This window comes from Rhopalosiphum padi, chromosome 2 (assembly GCF_020882245.1).
Source record: "Rhopalosiphum padi isolate XX-2018 chromosome 2, ASM2088224v1, whole genome shotgun sequence".
In the NCBI taxonomy this organism is placed as follows: Eukaryota; Metazoa; Arthropoda; class Insecta; order Hemiptera; family Aphididae; genus Rhopalosiphum; species Rhopalosiphum padi.
The window spans coordinates 38,644,300-38,663,734 of NC_083598.1; the positions used below are offsets into that span (position 1 = coordinate 38,644,300).

Genomic DNA, 19,435 nt, shown 5'->3' on the forward strand with positions numbered 1-19,435 from the left:
GAAAAAACAATAGATGATACTATGATAGTAGAACATGCCCAGGGGCAGAGTGGCCGGTCTAGAAATGAAAATTTTCCTGATGGCCTGGACCACTTTATGGTTTTGGTGGTCCATTTTGTTAGATTTTGTTTTTTTAATTTAATTAAATTTATAAAATATTAGTAAATGCTAAATTCGTCAAAAATTTGTTTCTATCAAATTATTGTATTACAAATATATTAATGCAATAATAGTACATTGTAATAGCCTCATACAATCGTTTACTCGTATGAGAAAGTTTCGGATATAAAATTACAAAATATTAGATACATAAATATTGATTATAAAATAAAATCAAAGTAATATATTGACATAAGCTGGTTATTTTTATAATAAAACACTCAGGAAATGCCTACAAAAAAAATTTGGCACACCAAAAAATCTTTAAAATTTAATACAAGGTTTATTATAAGTTATTCTTAATTGTAGCAAAAAAAAAAATCAAAAATCATTAGTAACAATTTTTGTTTATAAGCATTTAAAGTTTGAATGTTTACGAAATATGTCAAAATCACGAAAATTTGCAAGGAATTTTGAAGTTGAAAATTCATAACATTTTAGTGATTCATACTTAAGGTTAAAAAACTCAACACAAGATTCTCCATAACTTTTTCTTCAAATAACTGTATAAAAAAATTCTAGAGTCAATATAGAAAAAATTTTATGAGTGAATGAAATTTAATTTTTTATGAAATCACGTAAAATAACGATATACCTATTACAATTTAAATATAATATATTCTAATGCGTTAGAAGACAGAAGTTAAAAGAAATAGCAAAATTGTGATTTAAATACTTTTATAATACCTACTGAACAGAGGCGAATTTCCCATTAAGCACTATAGGCAGCTGCCTAGGGCGGCAAAATGAGGCGGGGCCGGGGCGTCGAATTTTGTAGTGTTTTATTAAAAAACATCAAACTTATAAAAAAAATTGGAAAATTAATTATTTTATATTTACGAAAAATAATTAATAATTTTTTATTTTTTTATATTTTTGTATATCGTATATAGTATACAGTATACCTATCTAGTTTATTTTAATTTATAGTCATAACTCATAAATATACTATGTATATAGAAAACAGTTTTTGATAATACTATATTTAACACGTTGGTAAGAAACAGCATGGCAATTCTGACAATACACTACTGTCTACTATTGTCTATATATTTAATATTTAGAGTAGGTATTTTGGAGGGAGTATTGTAACTTATTCATCACCTATTATAGGAGCAGTAAGTTGTTGGTGCCTATAGCCGTAAAAAAAGATAAATCCGCCTCTGCTACTTAAATAAATAGTTATCAAATAAAATCTACTTATATAATAGTTTTCAAATAGGTAAATAGAAAAACTAAATTCGAGCGTAGTTTTTGGTGGGTGGCCTGGATAAATTTTAATTTCCCAGCCTGGATTTGGTTCTCACTTCGCCCCTGAATAGGCCAGTGTTCATGGGCCTATAGTTCTATATTCTATTATTTGAACTAAGTATAGAATTATAGATCAATTTCAGATGATGGCTAAATCGCCTAAATCACGATAAATTTTAGGGTCTTTGTTTTTGCAATTAAAATTGAAAATTAGACATAACCTCCTATTTTTGTAGATTTTTGGTTTCAAAATAATTTTCATATTTTCGCGATTTTGACAAATAAATACATAAATAAAAATCTGAACTTTGAATTCTTATAAAAATAAGTACCTAGTGCTTTATTATTTCCTGTGTATTTTTGAAATACATAACAGTACTACCCCGCATTTAATTCAAAGCTTTTTGATTAAACATGAAATGTTTTATCTATATTTTTTTTAAAAATAAAAAATTCGAAATATTTTCAAATGTGCATAATTAGTTCAAATATATACCTATTTTAAAATATCTAGTATTCTTAAAACAAGCAGCCTCTAACCACTCAGATGGTGATTCTTTTATCATTATACACTCAATATTTTGTCAAGTATTGTCTTTTTTTTAAATATTTTGTTTTTTTAAAACTGTATGAAATTTTTATTTTTCACCCATTTATTTAATAGTGAAACCACTATAAACATTTTATTTTTAAATAGTAACCTATATATAAAATGTCATTGGCCTATTTTTTTTTATGAATTTTAACGTTAAAATCAATATTTTTCATTAAACCATTAGTAATAACGAAGTTATAGCTGCTCAAAGTTAAGTGGTTTTAGGTTTTTAGGTGTTCATCCTACAGGTTATTAGTACTTATTATGGCTGTGAGGAGTTGGTATGGTATAATTACAATTTACAGGTATAAAGTTTATCACTGCGTTGATAATCAATAATGAGTTTATTATAAATGAAAATATGTCCCTTTTATTATCTATTTCAGAAACAATAAGTAGTAGAAAAATCAAAAACCACCCAACATTGAAAAACTATATCTCGTTAAAAAAATTAACGAAAAATAATAATTTGACAAAACATTAATATATACATAATTTTATTCATAAAAAAAAATATCCCTATTAATTTAATACATTTTAAATGTAGGTTGCCACTTGAAAATCAAAAGTTGATAGTGGTTTTAGTATTAAATAAAAATGTCATACAGTGAGAAAAACATGATACAGAATATTTTGAAAATAAATGAAACAAAGTCAATACTTGACTAAATAATGAGCGTATAATGATAAAAGAACTACTCTGTATACAGTTTTAAGTATCTTGCCTGTTCTTGACAATAGGTAAATTTTATAAATTGTATACCAATATGGCAATATATCATGCCTAGTTTAGATTATATATTTTTTTTCATTTCAAAACATTGTATAACTATTTTTATTTAGTATTTAGGTAGGTGGGCAGTGGCGGCTTGAGTCTTCAAAACAAGCCACTCACAAATTAAATTTACTAAGACCAATGTAATATTTTTAGGTTCTTCTTAAGTAAAATTTTTTATTAATTTTTATAATTTATGATATAGACATATAGTTACACTTATATTTTACTTAAATGATCAATCTTCTGTTATGAATTATGATTAAACCTATTAAACTTAAAACTTTTTTTCCCATTTTCGGGGCAGGAGCAGTCACTCCTAGTATTCTTATAGCAAGCCGCCCCTGTAGGTGGGTATAAGGTATCTATCTATACAATATGGCGTGTATTTACATACATTAATTTTTAAAATCTATTATGACAATCACTTTTGCAATACATTTTTTTTAAATTAAGGATGTTAAATACAATTGTTTTGTAAATCATAATATTACGATTGTGATTAAAATTCATTAAAATGTATTTAAAATTTAAATAAAAATAAAACTTATGTTTAAAAAGTATCAATAAACAGTAATTTAATATATTATTATATGCTACTATTTCATAAATTTTGGTTAAGGTCAAGAATAAGCATCCAATGAAAACTAAAATTAATCAATCATATCTAAAATGTTAAAATATATTTTTGATTCATTTAAAAGTATTTTTATAATTCCTTTATTTATTTATGAGATTTATCTAATGGTTATTGGTAGTTGTCATTCATCATTAATCATTATATAGTTAGTATCTGTATATTAAACAATACTTGTTTTTATATCCTGTCGGAAAAACTATTTTTTTTTATGATATATTTATGATTTTTACACATTAACTATGACTAGAAATATGTACTCAGTGTAGTCATATAAAAATACTTATAAAAAAAGTCAAGAATAGTAGGTTAGATAGTATATACTTTTTAAAAATTAAGAGGAATAGTTAATGGATTATATATTTGAATAAAAAAAAAAAAAAAAATTTTATATATATTCAAGTATTGTAATTATTTACATAACAATAGTAGTTCAAATTCTTTATAAAACAAAATATTTACTGTTTTTGCCGAGATGAAAAGTTGTTATACCTGTGAACAAAAATACAAACATGAGAGATTATGAAAGATCTGTAATAGTATAATTAAATTAACATTTTAAGAGAACACAACACCCGCATGTGTTGTCTTTGTCCTACAAGTGTGCAACATAGCAAATTTACACTTAGAAGATCAAGTTATGTGATGACGCCCTCTTAATATAAAATATTATATCATATTAAAATTGTGCATATTTTCCTTTATTTTTTAATTATAAGTTTTACCAAAAACTTTAACGTAAAAAAAATTAAATGTATATTTTGATAGTTTTTAGTACATGAACTTCTGGGCCCTAGTTATAACATTGAAGCAATTCAAGAATAATGAGCCTTGTCGACAAAAATAGAAAACCAATGAGATGGTATGCAGAGTAAAAATTTAATACTGATGTACATTAGTTCAATTATTGAAAATATAAATGCATGCTTTAGTCTAGACTCTAGAACTTAACTTGCTATGTTACGTAAATGTAAGATGGAGACAACACAAGTGGATGTTACATTCTCTTAAGGGAATTTTATATCAACTATTTTTAAGGAATTCAATACAAGTAATTTTCTAAGTGCTTAGTAAATATGAAATGACCATAATTGTGTAAAAGAAATAGCAGAGCGCTCCTATACGCACATATCAATAACATACTATAGTCTATTCAAAATAAGACCGGACCTCGGCGGCGACCAGTTTTCGTTCGCGACGGTCAGGCACCTCCCCCACCATAGATCGCGTGTCAGGCCGAGCCGCAGAAATAAGCCACGCCCATGCGCACAACTCGGCCGCCGAGGTCCGGTCTTATTTTGAATAGACTATACATAAATAACGTATATATATATATTTTTTATGATTAACCATTAATATTCTATCAATTAAATTATGTAACAAACCAATTTATTCAATAAAATGTTTGATATTATATTTTAATTTGTCATGAAATTTAATATCAACTTTCTTACATTTTTAACTTTAAAATTTTTCAAATTTTCTAATTCTTAGTAATTACAATTTAAAAATCTAGTTTTGAGCATTCAATTTGAAAAAAAGTAGAAAAATGTTTTCTGAAGTATAATTTGCAATATAAATCAAATATTAATAATATTTAAGAGGACGCAATACCCACATGCGTTGTCTCTGTATTACTAACGTACATCATAACAAATTTTTGTTCAGCAGAATACATTTTGTGATGTTAGTTTTAATATTAGAGTAAATTTACCTATTATCAAATTTAAAGATCAGAATATTATCTAGACAATGACAAATGCTTTTAATGATATTACTATTTTAAAGTGAGTTACAGCTATGTAAAATAAACAACTTTAAAATGTTCATAATTCACTTTAAAATAATAATATCAATAAAATCATATGTCATTGTCTAGATAATATTCTTACCTTTAAATTTGATAATAGGTAAATTTACTCTAATATTAAAGCTAACATCACAAAATGTATTCTGCTGAACAAAAATTTGTTATGATGTACGTTAGTTAGACAGAGACAACACAAGCGGGTATGGCATCCTCTTAAGCACATATAATATTAAAAACATTGATATTATAAATGATAAATATTTAATACAACTGAACATACCATAAAATTTGCTCTTCAGATAATGATGGTTTAACATTAGCTAATGCATCCTCAAAATGTTCTTTTTTAACTGTTGTAAATGTTTTAAGACCATCTTTAGTTAAACAAGAGAGACCAGCCTTTAAAAAAAAAATTGTAAAAATATAATTTATTTAATTTTTAATTTATATTTCAATATTTACTTCTTTCACAACAATTGCAAGATCAGCTGCTGAAAACCTATCAGTCATTAAGGCAACTTCATTCAAAATTGATGAATCCGAAAGTGGCATACTAAAATAAACATTTAATATTAAGTTATTTCAAAAGGTATATACAAATTTAAAAATTGTATACTGGTTAAACTGTATACCTTTGTTGAGGATTATTAACAATAGTATGAAGTATGTTAAAACGCTCTTCAATTGTTTGTGGAGGAGGAACATAGATCTGACGATCAAATCTTCCTGGTCTTAATAAAGCAGTATCTATATTGTCTGGACGATTAGTAGCTGCCACAATCACAACTCCTTGTCCATGCTAACAATATTTAATAAGATGATTTAAATAATTGTATACATGTTTATAATGTTGATTATTTCAAATATAAAATACTTCTGTGTCATTTGTGATACCATCCATTTCAACCAAAAACGTTGATAAAACTCTGTCATCAAACCCAGATGATCCTTTATTTCCTTCAGAACGACAGCTGACTAATGAATCTAATAAAAAAATAAAAATAATGATTTTAATTTTTAAGATTAAAAAAGTAAAAGGTTAGGAAAACACTTTATATATATTAAATAATAAATAGTCTGTTTATTACCTATCTCATCTATAAACAATACAGCTGGAACATTAGCTCTGGCTCTTTGAAACAATTGTGAAATATTTGCTTCTGTTACACCTAAATAAGGAGAATATAATTCGGCAGCCATTGCTGTAAGGACATTCAAATTAGCTGATGAAGCTATTGAACGTACAAGGCTTGTTTTACCACATCCTGGAGGACCATAAAGTAAAACACCTAAATAATAAATATCACAAAACAATTACAAATGATAAGTGAAATAAAAAAAAATTAAAGTACACAATTTACATAATATGCTTTTTATATAGACTTTAGTCCTCACCTTTAGGAGGTGGAACTGCAAAATATTTGAAAGCCTTTGGATGAATAAGAGGCCATTTAATACAAACATCTAGCATTAATTTGACATTTGTTAAGCCACCCAAAGTTGTAGTTGAACAAGATTCTGACTTTGTAATGACTTGACCAATTCCTGATCTCAAAGATGAAGCTGGGTACTTGGCAATAAGTAAAATAGTACCATATAATATACCCATTTCTCTGGAATTCATAAATATATACATTTTTGATTTGATACTAATTTAAACTAAAGATTAACATACAATTCAGAAATTAAATTAGATTCATTAAGAATCTCTTTGAAAATTAATTCTAAATCAGCTGAAGTGTATCCTGGTGTTAATTTAGCTAAATCTGACACAATATTAGATTTTATATTTATATTTAAAATTCCACAAAAGCCTTGTATTAATTTTACTCGCTCTTTTTCTGATGGAACACCAATATAAATCTAAAAATAGAAAAGTTATGAATTAAGTTAAAACAATTATAACTAGGATTTGTACTGTGGCATTTGTAACACAGCTAATTACCTCATATGAAAATCTTGACCCTTGTTTAAAAGATGCATCAATTAAATGCGGCATGCTGGTAGTTGCAATGACTATAATTCGACAGCTATTTTTAATAGAAGTTAAGCAATCTTGTATCTGAGCACAAATTCGTTTAGCATTAGAACTTTTACTATTTAGCATGCTTTCAGCTTTCTCCAGCATTATTATACACACAACTGTAAAATATCAATTTAATAAATTTGAAAATGTATTTATATTAAAACTATATTATTCACTTTTGCTATCCTGCTCTAATAATAACTGTACTCTTTTAAATAAGCCACGAATAACTGACTCAGTAGAACCTGGATCAGCTTTTACCAAATCTGTAGATATTATGTCAAAAAGTATGCACTTCAATGATGCGGAAACATGAGTAACTAACCTTGTTTTTCCACTACCAGATGGACCAATCAATAATATCTAAAGAACGAAAAATAATAAATTATATTTTATAAAAAATATGTGCTAATGTAAATTTTTTAATAATATACTTGCCATATTACACAAAGGACTACAGCCATTTTTTGCAGCTTTGATGATGCTTTTCAGACATTTCACTTGAGATTCCATGCCAAATAAAGGTGGCACTTCTAATCCAATTTCTGCCTGATAAAATTGTATGGCAGACATTGTTTTAATAACCATTATGGTAGTATCTGAATTAATACGTGCAGCATTGTTTTTGCAATCAGTCTTGTGTACAAGTATAAAATCAATATTAAAGTTTTGTTTTAACTTAAGCCTTTTTAAATTTACTACACAATCATTATGTACTACAAATAACCGCAATAAATTATTGATGGCATCAGCCAACTTGAAAAGATTCTTGGACCAAATATGTTGATGTTTCACATCTTTAAATACGACACTAACTACCATACGTTTAGAATTGGCAACACCAATTGGTTCTATGTGCTCTTTGTTAATAGACATTTCTAGCTTCACTGTCAACGGATTGATTAGTTTGTGAGGTGCATGTTTAATAACGCTTGGATCACAACTGGCAAATACGTTTGAACAGATTACTCGAGGAATTATTTTACACAATATTTTGGCATTGTCTGATATTTTTAGTAAGACATACTGGTTGAACTGACTGTTGTCTAATATAGTATCGGATGCGTACAATTTTTGAATCATAGTCGTACCTTTAGAATCCGGTATGGCGGACAAAAATATTGTGTCCATAATGATAATAAATAAAAATAGTATAAAATAATATGTAAGTCAAGAGGAAAATTATAGTTACATTATAAATAACTCGAACATTAGATCACTAAAAGAATAAAAATGACATTTCCGATTTTCGAATGATTTAAACCAAATTAACAAAACAATATGTACACTATTATTATTACTTAGCATACATTTTTACTGTCAAATGAGAGCCATTAGTTAAAAAAACTGACAAATAAACCTAAAATGATTAAAGTACTGAAGTAGTCAACTGTGAGTGTATGAAGTATAACAAAATTCAGAAGACAGAACTACAGAAGTACTTTTTCTGTTACGATTTTACCATAGGTTTTACCCACGTGTGCTGATAAGCTGTTATCAATGTTATTGTTATTTACAAGTTAATTTAAATTTATTAATTTTATATTATATTCTAATTTTAATTGATTTTAATGTGTAAATTTTAAAAAGTTTTTTAAACCTTAATATTGTAAACTATTTACAAGATACAGTTATTCGTTATGAGCATTAAGTATAAATTTAATGTAATTTATAAGTTTTGCATAAAATTATGACCATAGTACGTTTCTTAGGAAGTGTTTTATTGGCCTGCTGTAGTGCATCATTTTCAACTTTTTTGTACAATTATTTCCATCATGAAAAAACGGAAGTAATATTTTTCTATGGAACCGTGCCAATTTGCAATATTCACCGCAATGTAGCAGCTATAACACCCATAGTTCAAAACATTGAGTGTTTTGAGTGCAAACTAAACATAATTATTGAATGCCTTAATAAAGCAAAAACAACTTTGGACATCTGTATGTACATGTTAAACCATGAGTTACTAACAAATTCAATTATTGATGCTTATAAACGTGGAGTTAATGTCAAGATAATTCTAAATGTAGATAATCCAATGACTACTTGGCAATTGGGTAGTATGGGTATCTTAAAAAAAGTTAAAAAGAATAAATATGATGAGTATTTAATGCACCACAAGTTTGTTATTATCGATAACAAAAAAGTGATCTTAGGATCTATGAATTGGACCAAAATGTCAGTAAGAGCAAATTGGGAAAATGTATTCATTACAAACAATTGTGAATTGGTTAATCCTTTCAGACAAGAATTTCAAAGGTTATGGAAACAATTTGATTAGTTTTAGAATTATTTGTTATAAATTGTAATGTATAAAATGTGCAATTTGTTATAGTAATCATACTTATATAATTATGTTGTATTTAAATTTTTAATCACTGATATTAAATATATTCATCAATTATCATTATTTAAACTAATATTAAGTTTTAACTCTATATGATACATAGTCTCTTTACCCCAGTCATATCTTTCTAGTATTACAATAAATAATAATTCATTGGTTACCAAACAAGAATTGTTATGTTTATTTAATTTCATACATATTATATACTATGCTTAAAATTATTCAATGATGGCCAACAAATAAAAACAAAACTATCAAGTTTTTAAAATCGGCAGTTTTTTTATTAGGAATATGCCAAGACCATAGTCAACAACAGAAAATTAAATTAAAAGAAACAATTAATAATAAAATGTAAGGAAAGATAAAGGGTTATAGTTAGGGCCCGGAAGTTCATGCATTTGCATGTTTTTATTGTGTGCCTCAAAAAATTGCTGGATGAGCTAAAAATTTGAATCACAATCTAACAAGTTTAAAAATGAAATTTTAGTGTGCATAATTTTGGATATTTTGAAGTTTTTAAAAATATATTCATATTTTAAAATAAAATTGCATTTTACTTGTGTTTTTTTAAAATTAATATTTCATGAATAATGTTGAACTTTTGAGTATATTTCAAAATTTATTTGTTGAAAAATATGTCCTTATAAAAACGTTGCTAATAATAAAAACCTGATTAAAATTAAAGGTCATAGGTATTTTGATAATTTAAAATTATTTAATTTATATCCAGATATGGCCTTCCAGAAGATCTTCAAATTAAATTCCATACATTTCAAATACGCGCCAATTTCTTCTGTTGATGTGGAATGGAGCATTTCTCTTTACAAGAATATGTTGGCTAATATTCGCCGTTCATTTCCATTTAAAAACCTGCCAAAATCCTTTAAGGATAAATTTTAATTATTGAAGTTAAGAGGCCGCAACATCTGCATGTGTTGTCTCCGTCTCACAAGTGCGTAACATAGCAAATGTATGCTCAACAGTTCACGTTTAGTTCTGTTAGTTTAAAAATTAGAGTGAATCCACCTATTATGAAACTTGATGGTAAGAACATTATCTGTGTTTGTATGTTGGTTTTTTACAATTATTAAGTTTTTAAGTGAGTTATGAACATTTATAATTTACGCTATGTTATATATGCATAACTTGATAAAAAATTGAACTATCGTGGAAAAACCAACATACAAACATAGATAATTTTTTTACCATCAAGTTTCATAATAGGTCGATTCACACTAATTTTTAAACTAACAGAGCTCAACGTGATCTGCTGAGCGTAAATTTGCTACGTTATGTACTTGTAAGATGGAGAAACACATGCGGGTATAACACCCTCTTAATACAAAATATTATATCATATTAAAATTATGCATATTTTCCTCTATTTTTTAATTATTAGTTTTACCAAAAACTTTAACGTAAAGAAATTAAATGCATATTTTGATAGTTTTTAGTGCATGAACTTCCAGGCCCTAGTTATAACATTGGAGCAATTCAAGAATAATGAGCAGAGTAAAAATTTAATACTGATGTACATTAGTTCAATTATTGAAAATGTAAATGTGTGCTTTAGTCTAGAATTTCTTTCTAAAGGCATGTCGTATGTACATGCTTATTTTAAGAGCTAATCACTAATTACATTTGACTGAAGGTAAAATTTACATTTTATGACTTACTAAAAGCATACATCCATATATTTTAGTGTAATATACTATACACTAACTCAAAAGAGAATAATCAGTTGGTCAACCGATTGTTATCCATTTACAGATATCTTCCACCAATGACCCATATTATTAGGCAGTTTTCAAATCAAATATAATATTAGTCATAAATGTTGGTATGTTGTCTTCAGAAAATGTCGACTAGCAAGATTAGGTGGGGGGAAATTTGGGCTCGCCACTACCAGAGCCGTCCATCGGTATACTTGAAAAGTGATTAATGATTATCCTCTTTTGAGACAAAGTATCCACTATAACATAGCGTGTGTACCAAAAATGTAAGTAGAATTTATGTTTCGATTAAAAACCAAGTAATTAAAATACAGCACATATTATAATGTTAATTATTGCACAGTAAACTAATAATAAATTTTAACTATAAATAAAAATAAAAAAGACAAACTAAGTTTTTTTATTAACTTTAAAATTAGTTTATTGCTTCTAAATGTATATAATATATTGTAAACCAATTTAGTTTAGATTTATAAAATAACTAAATCATAATTATTTTCAGTTTAATATATATTATCATAAAAAATGTTCATTCAAAAATGGATATGATTAAGTTTCATTCAAAATTAATTATTACTTGGTAGGAACAAAAAAAATCAGTTGAATAATATGTAAAAATGAATTATTTGTTAAATATAAAAAGAATTTATTCAGATTCACTGCAGGAAAAATCATTGTTGCTGTTTGGTTGCTTTGAGTCGATTGACAAATTGTCATCGTCGACATCATCATCAATTGATTTATCTTCTTCATTGAGTACTTCCTATAATTGTTTAAATATAATTAAATTTTTGTTTATGAATTAATAGTTAACATATTTTTATATAAATACTGGATTTTCATAAAAGTAACTAAAAATAGAAAAGCTAGTTAATTCTTTGATGGAAATTAAATAAAAATGTTTGTTTTAGTTTCTAGTTTAGCATAATAATTGTGTGAATAAATTATTTTATATATACCTTTAATGTGTCAACGAGATCAGTTGTTTGCTCAAGTAATTTTTTACAAGATGCATTTTCGTCTTCCAATGCCATAACCATGTTATGTAATTTACGATTTTGTTCAAGAGCTTCTTCCAAAGCCTTTCTGCGCCTTTCTGCAATAACTTCCCAGTATTTTTCACTAGGACCAGCTAAAACAGCAAATTCATAGTGATTACATTAATTGTACACAGCATAACTTTTTGGAAAAATGTGTGAAGTACAAAATGCAATTAGGAAGTTCATACCAGTGCTAGTGAGATCTTCAATAATTAACTTTTTGTAGAGGGATGGATTTATTTTTGCAACTACAGACTTTTTTTCATTGGATTTAACTTCTACTTCAGTCTTAGTTTGTGGCTTCAATATTTTAGGATCAGGACTATATGTAACATATTTATACATACAAATATATCATTATGAATATAGAATATCTCTAAATATAAATTCATACTTGTTTTGATGAATTCTACCAGTCCCAACCAAATTTTCTTTATCACCGCCGGACGGTTGCAACGTTTTCAAGCATTTTCTGGTACCTTTTTTGTTGGACACCTGAAAAATTCCATTTGATCAGTTCAACATAATATTTAAGTACCAAATGCCTCTAAGTTGATTGGTTGATTTGATTTTGTGATTTATTATATTATAAAACAAAATTTACCTTGTCCGAAATTATTCGATTATTTTCTGAAACAGTTTTCATCGTTTTATTATTGCACGACTATCAAAACGATGAATAGTGAGCGATTAATGAATACTGCTAAACACTAAAGAGGAAAATTTTTTTTATTCTATTTTAATGTAGAATGTAGATATTTGAAATCGAAAAACGTTTGATAATGTTGAAGCCTGCGCTGACTACTCGGCAGTCGGCACGGTATTCAACAAATCTTAAGTGGGAGAATCATAACAGTATGAGCTGTTTGCAGATAAAAACAAGAAAATAATGTCGGTAATCAGCTGGACACACTGGTATACAGTTTTTGTTATTTATACTTGTTTTTTTTTATTACAGAAGATTGAAGGAATGATGAATACAGCTGACCAAATGACAATTGATGTATTTGATGACAATTATGACTTAGGGTTGTGTTTTTTTTTTAACTCGTGGGACAACTTTTTTAATTGTAGTCTTGTAAAAATATCGGGGTATTGACGTATAGCTATTTTGTGGATTCAGGAAACTAAAAAAGAAATATATATATTATATATTTATTTGGGTAGGCATTTGCTATAAAATATTAATCTATACGATAAGATTTAACTAAAGAGAGACGAACATAGGTATTTGAGTGTATTTCCTATAGTCTATACTCTTTAAAAAGTAATTATAAGAACTAAAAATCGGGACTTTTTGTCCCGGTCGCTTGTAAGACAAGGAGTACAGCTGGACGCTGTACAACAATAATTAAAAAATCGTGACACGCGTCCCACTAAGAATTGAAACGGGACGCGGGACAAGTATATTAAAATTCAGGAATGTCCCGCCATGTCTAGGACGTTATAATTCATTTTCGTTGGCCACCATAGTATTCGTTATTCCATGACTTATAGCCTTTATTAAAATCTTAGATCATATATAAGATTAAAATGTTATATAGCATTTCTTTGTGTCGAGCACGTGCGACGGTTGAGGAATGACGATGCGTTTTGTATTGTTTCGTAGCCCGATGCCGCGCAGAAGTTTGGTTAAGTTGCCACCCTTGCGGAATCCGGGTGACAGACTGACTGGGCGCGGAACGTTTATTTTGTTGTTTATTCTCAATGTTTGGAGCATGATATAATAAACTTAATAATAATAATAATACTTAATAATAAATTTATTATTTCATGGTTTGGAGTTGTTACCTTTGATCTGCGTCAGTGAATTTTTACATTTTCGTCCGGTACTTCGGTAAGAAATAACGAAATACGAAGCGTCTGTAAACTGTAAGTATTTAAAATAAAATAGTAATATATAGTCGCTGATATCAGTGATATCGGTTAATACTTTGTACGTATTACATACATTGAATGCTCATTTATCGCTTCCTGAATCTATTTCATACTAGTAGTATAATTAAAAGATTTATTATTGATATATGTAAAAAGCACGCTTTATGACGTATCATCATTTTTAATTTTTTAGTCAATTTTTTGTAAGTAGTGTGTGTCGTGTGGTATTTGTAATAACTTATACACTTGTTTTGACAACAATTTTCATATAACCATATTGTATGTATTAATTGATTTACCTATACAGACTTCATTAATCTATTTATAACTAATATACTTATTTAATTTTGTTTGAAGACTAAACGTCCTCGTACTAATCAATGGTGGCTGTATAATTCTATTATCTGTAGTATACTAGTATGCTCTGTCTATAGTATTATATTGGCACGCTAATGCTAAACCAGTGAATAAGTTAATTGAGTCCGGTTTGCATTTTACTGCTACTGCCATGGCTACCTTGGTATATGTGATCCTTAATAGCTGATTGTTTGATTAATGCACTTATCAATGGATTTTTACGGATCCATAACGCATGATTGTTGAATATATTTTTTATTTTAATTATTATTGCCTTTGATTATGATAATATTCAAATAAAAATTTATGAAATAAGTCTTTTTAAACATTTTCTAACAAGAACAAATTATACAAGTGTAATTCTAAATCAACTAAACATTAATTATAAGTTTACTTTAAGACGAAGAAGTATTATATTATAATATGGTATATTTGTATATTATATGTATTAAATATCTTGTTGACTGATTTATACTTCAACTTTCAACCTAAAAATATGACTAAACACCCTCTATGACAGATTATTTTTATAACTAATATAATAACAATACCATTATGGTATTTTAACTCGACATTTTTTGAATAAGATTACATATTAGTCCACATTTGATACTCATCCCATCATGCACTGAATATGTATAACATTCAGGGAGACATTAATGTTATATATTTGGCTCACTGCTAGATATTTATAAGCTACTAATTGGGCCCAGATTTACAGGAATTAAGAAAACAAACTATATACAGAATGTCCCAAAAATAACGCTTTATTTTTAAATTAGCTAAAAAATATTTTATTTTCCAAAAATTTGCAAAAAAAAGTAGGAAATATACAGTTTCAATATAACATCCAGTTTATGTATAAAAAGTTATATTATGTTATATTAGTTATATTATGCGATTGTCCTCCACTAGTTTGTTGACAAGCAAAAGTGCAGTCTTAACCTAACTGGGACTTAGAGATGACACATTAGGAGTAACATCTCGACCACATAAAATACAAAGTTATCATATAGCCTCCACACCACTTGTTCGATTGGTAAAAGGTTTTAATAACCAACAACGCATGTTTCAATTGACATTCAGTTCGTGTTGACACTTGACAAAGTTCATTTTAAGTTATTAATTTAAGGAGCCGCTACACTAGCATTTGTTTTCTCTGTCCATCTCCCACATAATATAGTAACATTAGGAACAAAGATCTTCCGTATTTCCACGATTACGACTCTCTGCTTCAGTTAAGAGCAAAAGCACCTATTATATATTTTATAAAGAAGAGTATTTCCTGTGTATTGACTGGATAGATTTTTAATATTTAAAATTTTGAAAAAATAAATAATAGCTAAAAATAATCAAAATTATTTTAAATTAAAACATGCTTATATTTATAAAAAATGTAAAAATCTATCAATTCACAGGAAATACTCTTCTTTATAAAATATATAATAGGTGCTTTTGTCCTAAACTGAACCAGAAAGTTGTAATCGTGGAAATATGGAGTATCTTTTTTCCTATATTATGTGGGAGATAGACAGAAAACAAAAGCTGTTGTCATGGGTTATAATCTATAAAAGAAAAAAAAGTAAGATACAAGTACAATACTGTAATAGATTTTAAAATAAATACACGCTAATAAATTAATTTAATATGAAACTTTTGCAGAAAAATGCAAATTATGTGTAAAAACATAATAACTAACAATGTGCAAAGATTTGTAACATAAAACTTAAATTATTTTGTGGAAATCTTTTGAAACCAATATACTTGTTAAGTTGATAAATTGTATGTGTTGATAAAATTTAAAAAAAAAAGTTTATTTACTTATTTGTATTGTTTTAGTAGTAAGAAAAACTTTTTCATATGCACATCAACAGAATTTAAGCTTTCTAGTCTCTCAAAACTTTATATTGCTCTCTTATGCAACCTTTTTTGGAATATTCTTGTATTCTCTGAGATCCTTTACGGGCTCTTCCCACCTTGAGCAGGTTCAGAGGCATTTTTGTTCTTCTGTCATATATTTAAAAAAATTCACATCCATTTTTGCTATACAGGAAAACATGCTAACTGAGATTCAAATCCATTTCATAACAATAGTAATAATTATATAGTTTAATAGTGCATATTTATCATATAGTAGATTTTTAGAGTTATTGGTGCATATTATTTCATAAAAAAAAAAAATATATATTTATTTATTCAAATATTTTGGTTCTTTTTTGTTACTTATTTTTATTTATTTTGACTATTTTAAAGTGTATAAAAACTAAAAGAAATAAAATACTTTTAAAATGGATTGATGTTTTTGAAATAAAATTTTCTTATGATTTTTTTACATTGTACATATTTTCATGCATATTTTGGCAATGTTTAGACTTTTAGAGCATGAATAAATGCTAATTTATGCATTTTTTAGTGCATGAACTTATGAGCCCTTATAATGATTATTGTCATATTTAAATATAATATCTATTGTAGTGAGTAGTGGCCTATACCCAGCACCTACTGTAAAGTATATGATGAGCTATTATATTATTCTTAATATACTTACAAAGTTTTAACTTTTGTCAATAGAATTTCTACGCTAAAAGATGTCAAAAAATCCATTTGTGAATTGTAAATCACGTAAACGAAGAAAGGTAAGAGCTCCGATTGTCAAACCAAAAGAGAAACTATTTTGCCCTCGTACTATGGTGAGATACGATAATTGTCCCACTGCATTCAGTACTATATGGGTTTGCAAAATGTGCTTAAGAAGTATGTTGAGCGAAGATGCTGTTAACAATCATTTGATTACTTGCAATGCATTAACAAGAAGAGATAAAGTTAATCCACCTAAAAAGTAATAGTTCATATAATAGTCTTATTTTTTATTAATTATTGTTAAACATGATGCTAGTTTATTTATTTATTTTTTGTTCAGAAATGAAGATACTCATTATATTTGTGAGACTTGTAAAAAAGTATTTGCAAGGCGTGTTACACTAAAGAAGCATCTAGAAGTGCATGAAAAGTCATCGAGTAGTATAGATTCTGAAGAATCTAATGATGAAGTCGAAGAAATGGATGATGTTGATGAAGTTGATCTTTTAAATGCAGAAAATGAAGATGATGACGACGACGACGACGACGATGATGATGATGATGATGATGATGATGACGAATCTGAGGAAGAAAATCTATGCAGTAGCATTGATTTGACGACTTAATTTCATTTTATTATATTCATATTAATTTTTTTTTTTTTTTTTAATTAAATTAAATTAAATTATCTTTTATTATTTTTATATTTTATATATTATACAATTTCTTACAGGTCTTAAACATCTCAAGTTTTTTCATAGGCTCATTGTATTTTAGTTACAATTATATATTTAACTTTGAATTATGATATAAATACAAATTATAACAAATTAATTATACTTAATTTATGATTTTAAACATTTTTGTCACTATATTTGTGATGTTACAAAAGTCATATGTAATATACAATTGACCAGTGGCGTAATTTGAGAAGCATATCAGGAGTTGCAAAAATTACTCAGGATGCTCAAATCTGTGCGGGCTTTCCCCCACACCTTCCAAATTATAAAAACAAACAATATCTTAATATATTATAAATCTAAATAATTCTTCTGTTATATAGATACATATTATTAAAAACTATTTATTTTACATTTTTATAATTAATATATAGTACACAAACATTAATTTTATTTAAATTTTAAATCGCATTATCTTTTATAATTGTAATATCAATCGTTTATAGTTTTAAAATTATAGGCTGTAGCAGTCTCATTGTTATTCTCTATTTTAATGTATTTAATTTATTATAGCGAATTGTAATCAATTATATTATTTTCATTGTTGGAGTATTGATAATATTTAATCTCAATTTTCTCATTCTTCAATATTTTTTTATTTTATAATTAATTAAGAGGATATAGTACCCGTATGTGTTGTCTCCGTCTTGGACACTAACGACATAGCAAATTTTCATTCACCATTTTCAATATTCTACTGTTAGTTTTGATATAAGAGTGAATTGACCTATTATCCCACAGCCTTTTTTTTTTAGTTATGATCATTTTAAAATGTCCTTGATAATAATCTTACCTTTACATTTTATAATAGGTCAGTTCAATCTTTTATCAAAACTAACAGTACAGTATTGAAACTGGTGAACAAAAATTTGCCATCTCGTGAGTGTGTAAGACTTAAACAACACATGTGGGTCCTCTTAACTAAATAAATACTTATTTCACTTATTTTTCACTATCTAGCGATAAACCATAAATAGGAATAATTGAATAATTAACTTGAACACTACAAAAAGGACTCCTTACCTAACACCCAACTATCTTAACAGCATTTAATTATTTTTTAAATATTAATTGATGAAATTGACAAACACTGACAAAAAAAAATATTTATATCTTTCTACTTCCAAGTACATAAGTAAAATAGTACTAATAACAAAAATAACTAAGTATAATCAAAATGTTGAAATATCACAACCACTGTTCCTGTATACTATCATTATTACTCGATATTGTATAATTTAATTTTGATTTCATAAATACACCTCTATCCAAATGATTATACACAAACTAATTGACAGTTTTTTTACTAGAAGCGGCACATAATAGCTATATAAATGAATATATTAGACTTAAAAGTTGTATAAACAATCTTATGAGAAATTACAATTATTTATTCATAGTGGTTTTAGAGTAATCAAAAGAAAATAATGTTCGAAGATAATCACATATCATGTACAAAAATACTATTTTAAAAATCGATAAAAAGTTGTTTCCGAGTATTGTTCAC

General features: G+C 26.9%; 4 protein-coding genes across 5 annotated transcripts; 2 read left to right on the forward strand and 2 right to left on the reverse strand.

The window, feature by feature from the left end:
• Positions 1 to 3,790: 3,790 nt before the first annotated feature.
• LOC132923498 (ATPase family gene 2 protein homolog B-like) lies at positions 3,791 to 8,767 on the reverse strand. Its single transcript, XM_060987534.1, has 11 exons — positions 7,692 to 8,767; positions 7,430 to 7,616; positions 7,173 to 7,369; positions 6,903 to 7,090; positions 6,623 to 6,840; positions 6,316 to 6,516; positions 6,102 to 6,211; positions 5,860 to 6,026; positions 5,690 to 5,780; positions 5,508 to 5,626; positions 3,791 to 3,909 (listed from the first exon to the last, which is right to left on the reverse strand). The coding sequence occupies exons 1-11, from the start codon at positions 8,382 to 8,384 to the stop codon at positions 3,876 to 3,878; spliced, it is 2,205 nt and encodes a 734-aa protein (XP_060843517.1). The 5' UTR covers positions 8,385 to 8,767; the 3' UTR covers positions 3,791 to 3,875.
• A 19-nt stretch (positions 8,768 to 8,786) lies between these two features.
• Positions 8,787 to 9,606, forward strand: LOC132923500 (mitochondrial cardiolipin hydrolase-like). Its single transcript, XM_060987538.1, has one exon. It carries the CDS (start codon positions 8,944 to 8,946, stop codon positions 9,532 to 9,534), a length of 591 nt encoding a protein of 196 aa, XP_060843521.1. The 5' UTR covers positions 8,787 to 8,943; the 3' UTR covers positions 9,535 to 9,606.
• A 2,104-nt stretch (positions 9,607 to 11,710) lies between these two features.
• On the reverse strand, positions 11,711 to 13,366 carry LOC132923501 (geminin-like). Its single transcript, XM_060987539.1, has 5 exons — positions 12,978 to 13,366; positions 12,768 to 12,868; positions 12,562 to 12,695; positions 12,293 to 12,465; positions 11,711 to 12,096 (listed from the first exon to the last, which is right to left on the reverse strand). Exons 1-5 carry the CDS (start codon positions 13,017 to 13,019, stop codon positions 11,980 to 11,982), a joined length of 567 nt encoding a protein of 188 aa, XP_060843522.1. The 5' UTR covers positions 13,020 to 13,366; the 3' UTR covers positions 11,711 to 11,979.
• A 451-nt stretch (positions 13,367 to 13,817) lies between these two features.
• On the forward strand, positions 13,818 to 18,032 carry LOC132923502 (uncharacterized). 2 transcript variants are annotated; one of them, XM_060987540.1, is made up of 3 exons: positions 13,818 to 14,245; positions 17,180 to 17,447; positions 17,529 to 18,032. In XM_060987540.1, the coding sequence occupies exons 2-3, from the start codon at positions 17,197 to 17,199 to the stop codon at positions 17,812 to 17,814; spliced, it is 537 nt and encodes a 178-aa protein (XP_060843523.1). In that variant the 5' UTR covers positions 13,818 to 14,245; positions 17,180 to 17,196; the 3' UTR covers positions 17,815 to 18,032. The 2 variants fall into 2 exon arrangements, with proteins under 2 accessions (XP_060843523.1, XP_060843524.1); XM_060987541.1 differs by lacking the exon at positions 13,818 to 14,245 and adding an exon at positions 14,322 to 14,454.
• The last annotated feature ends 1,403 nt before the right edge of the window (positions 18,033 to 19,435 follow it).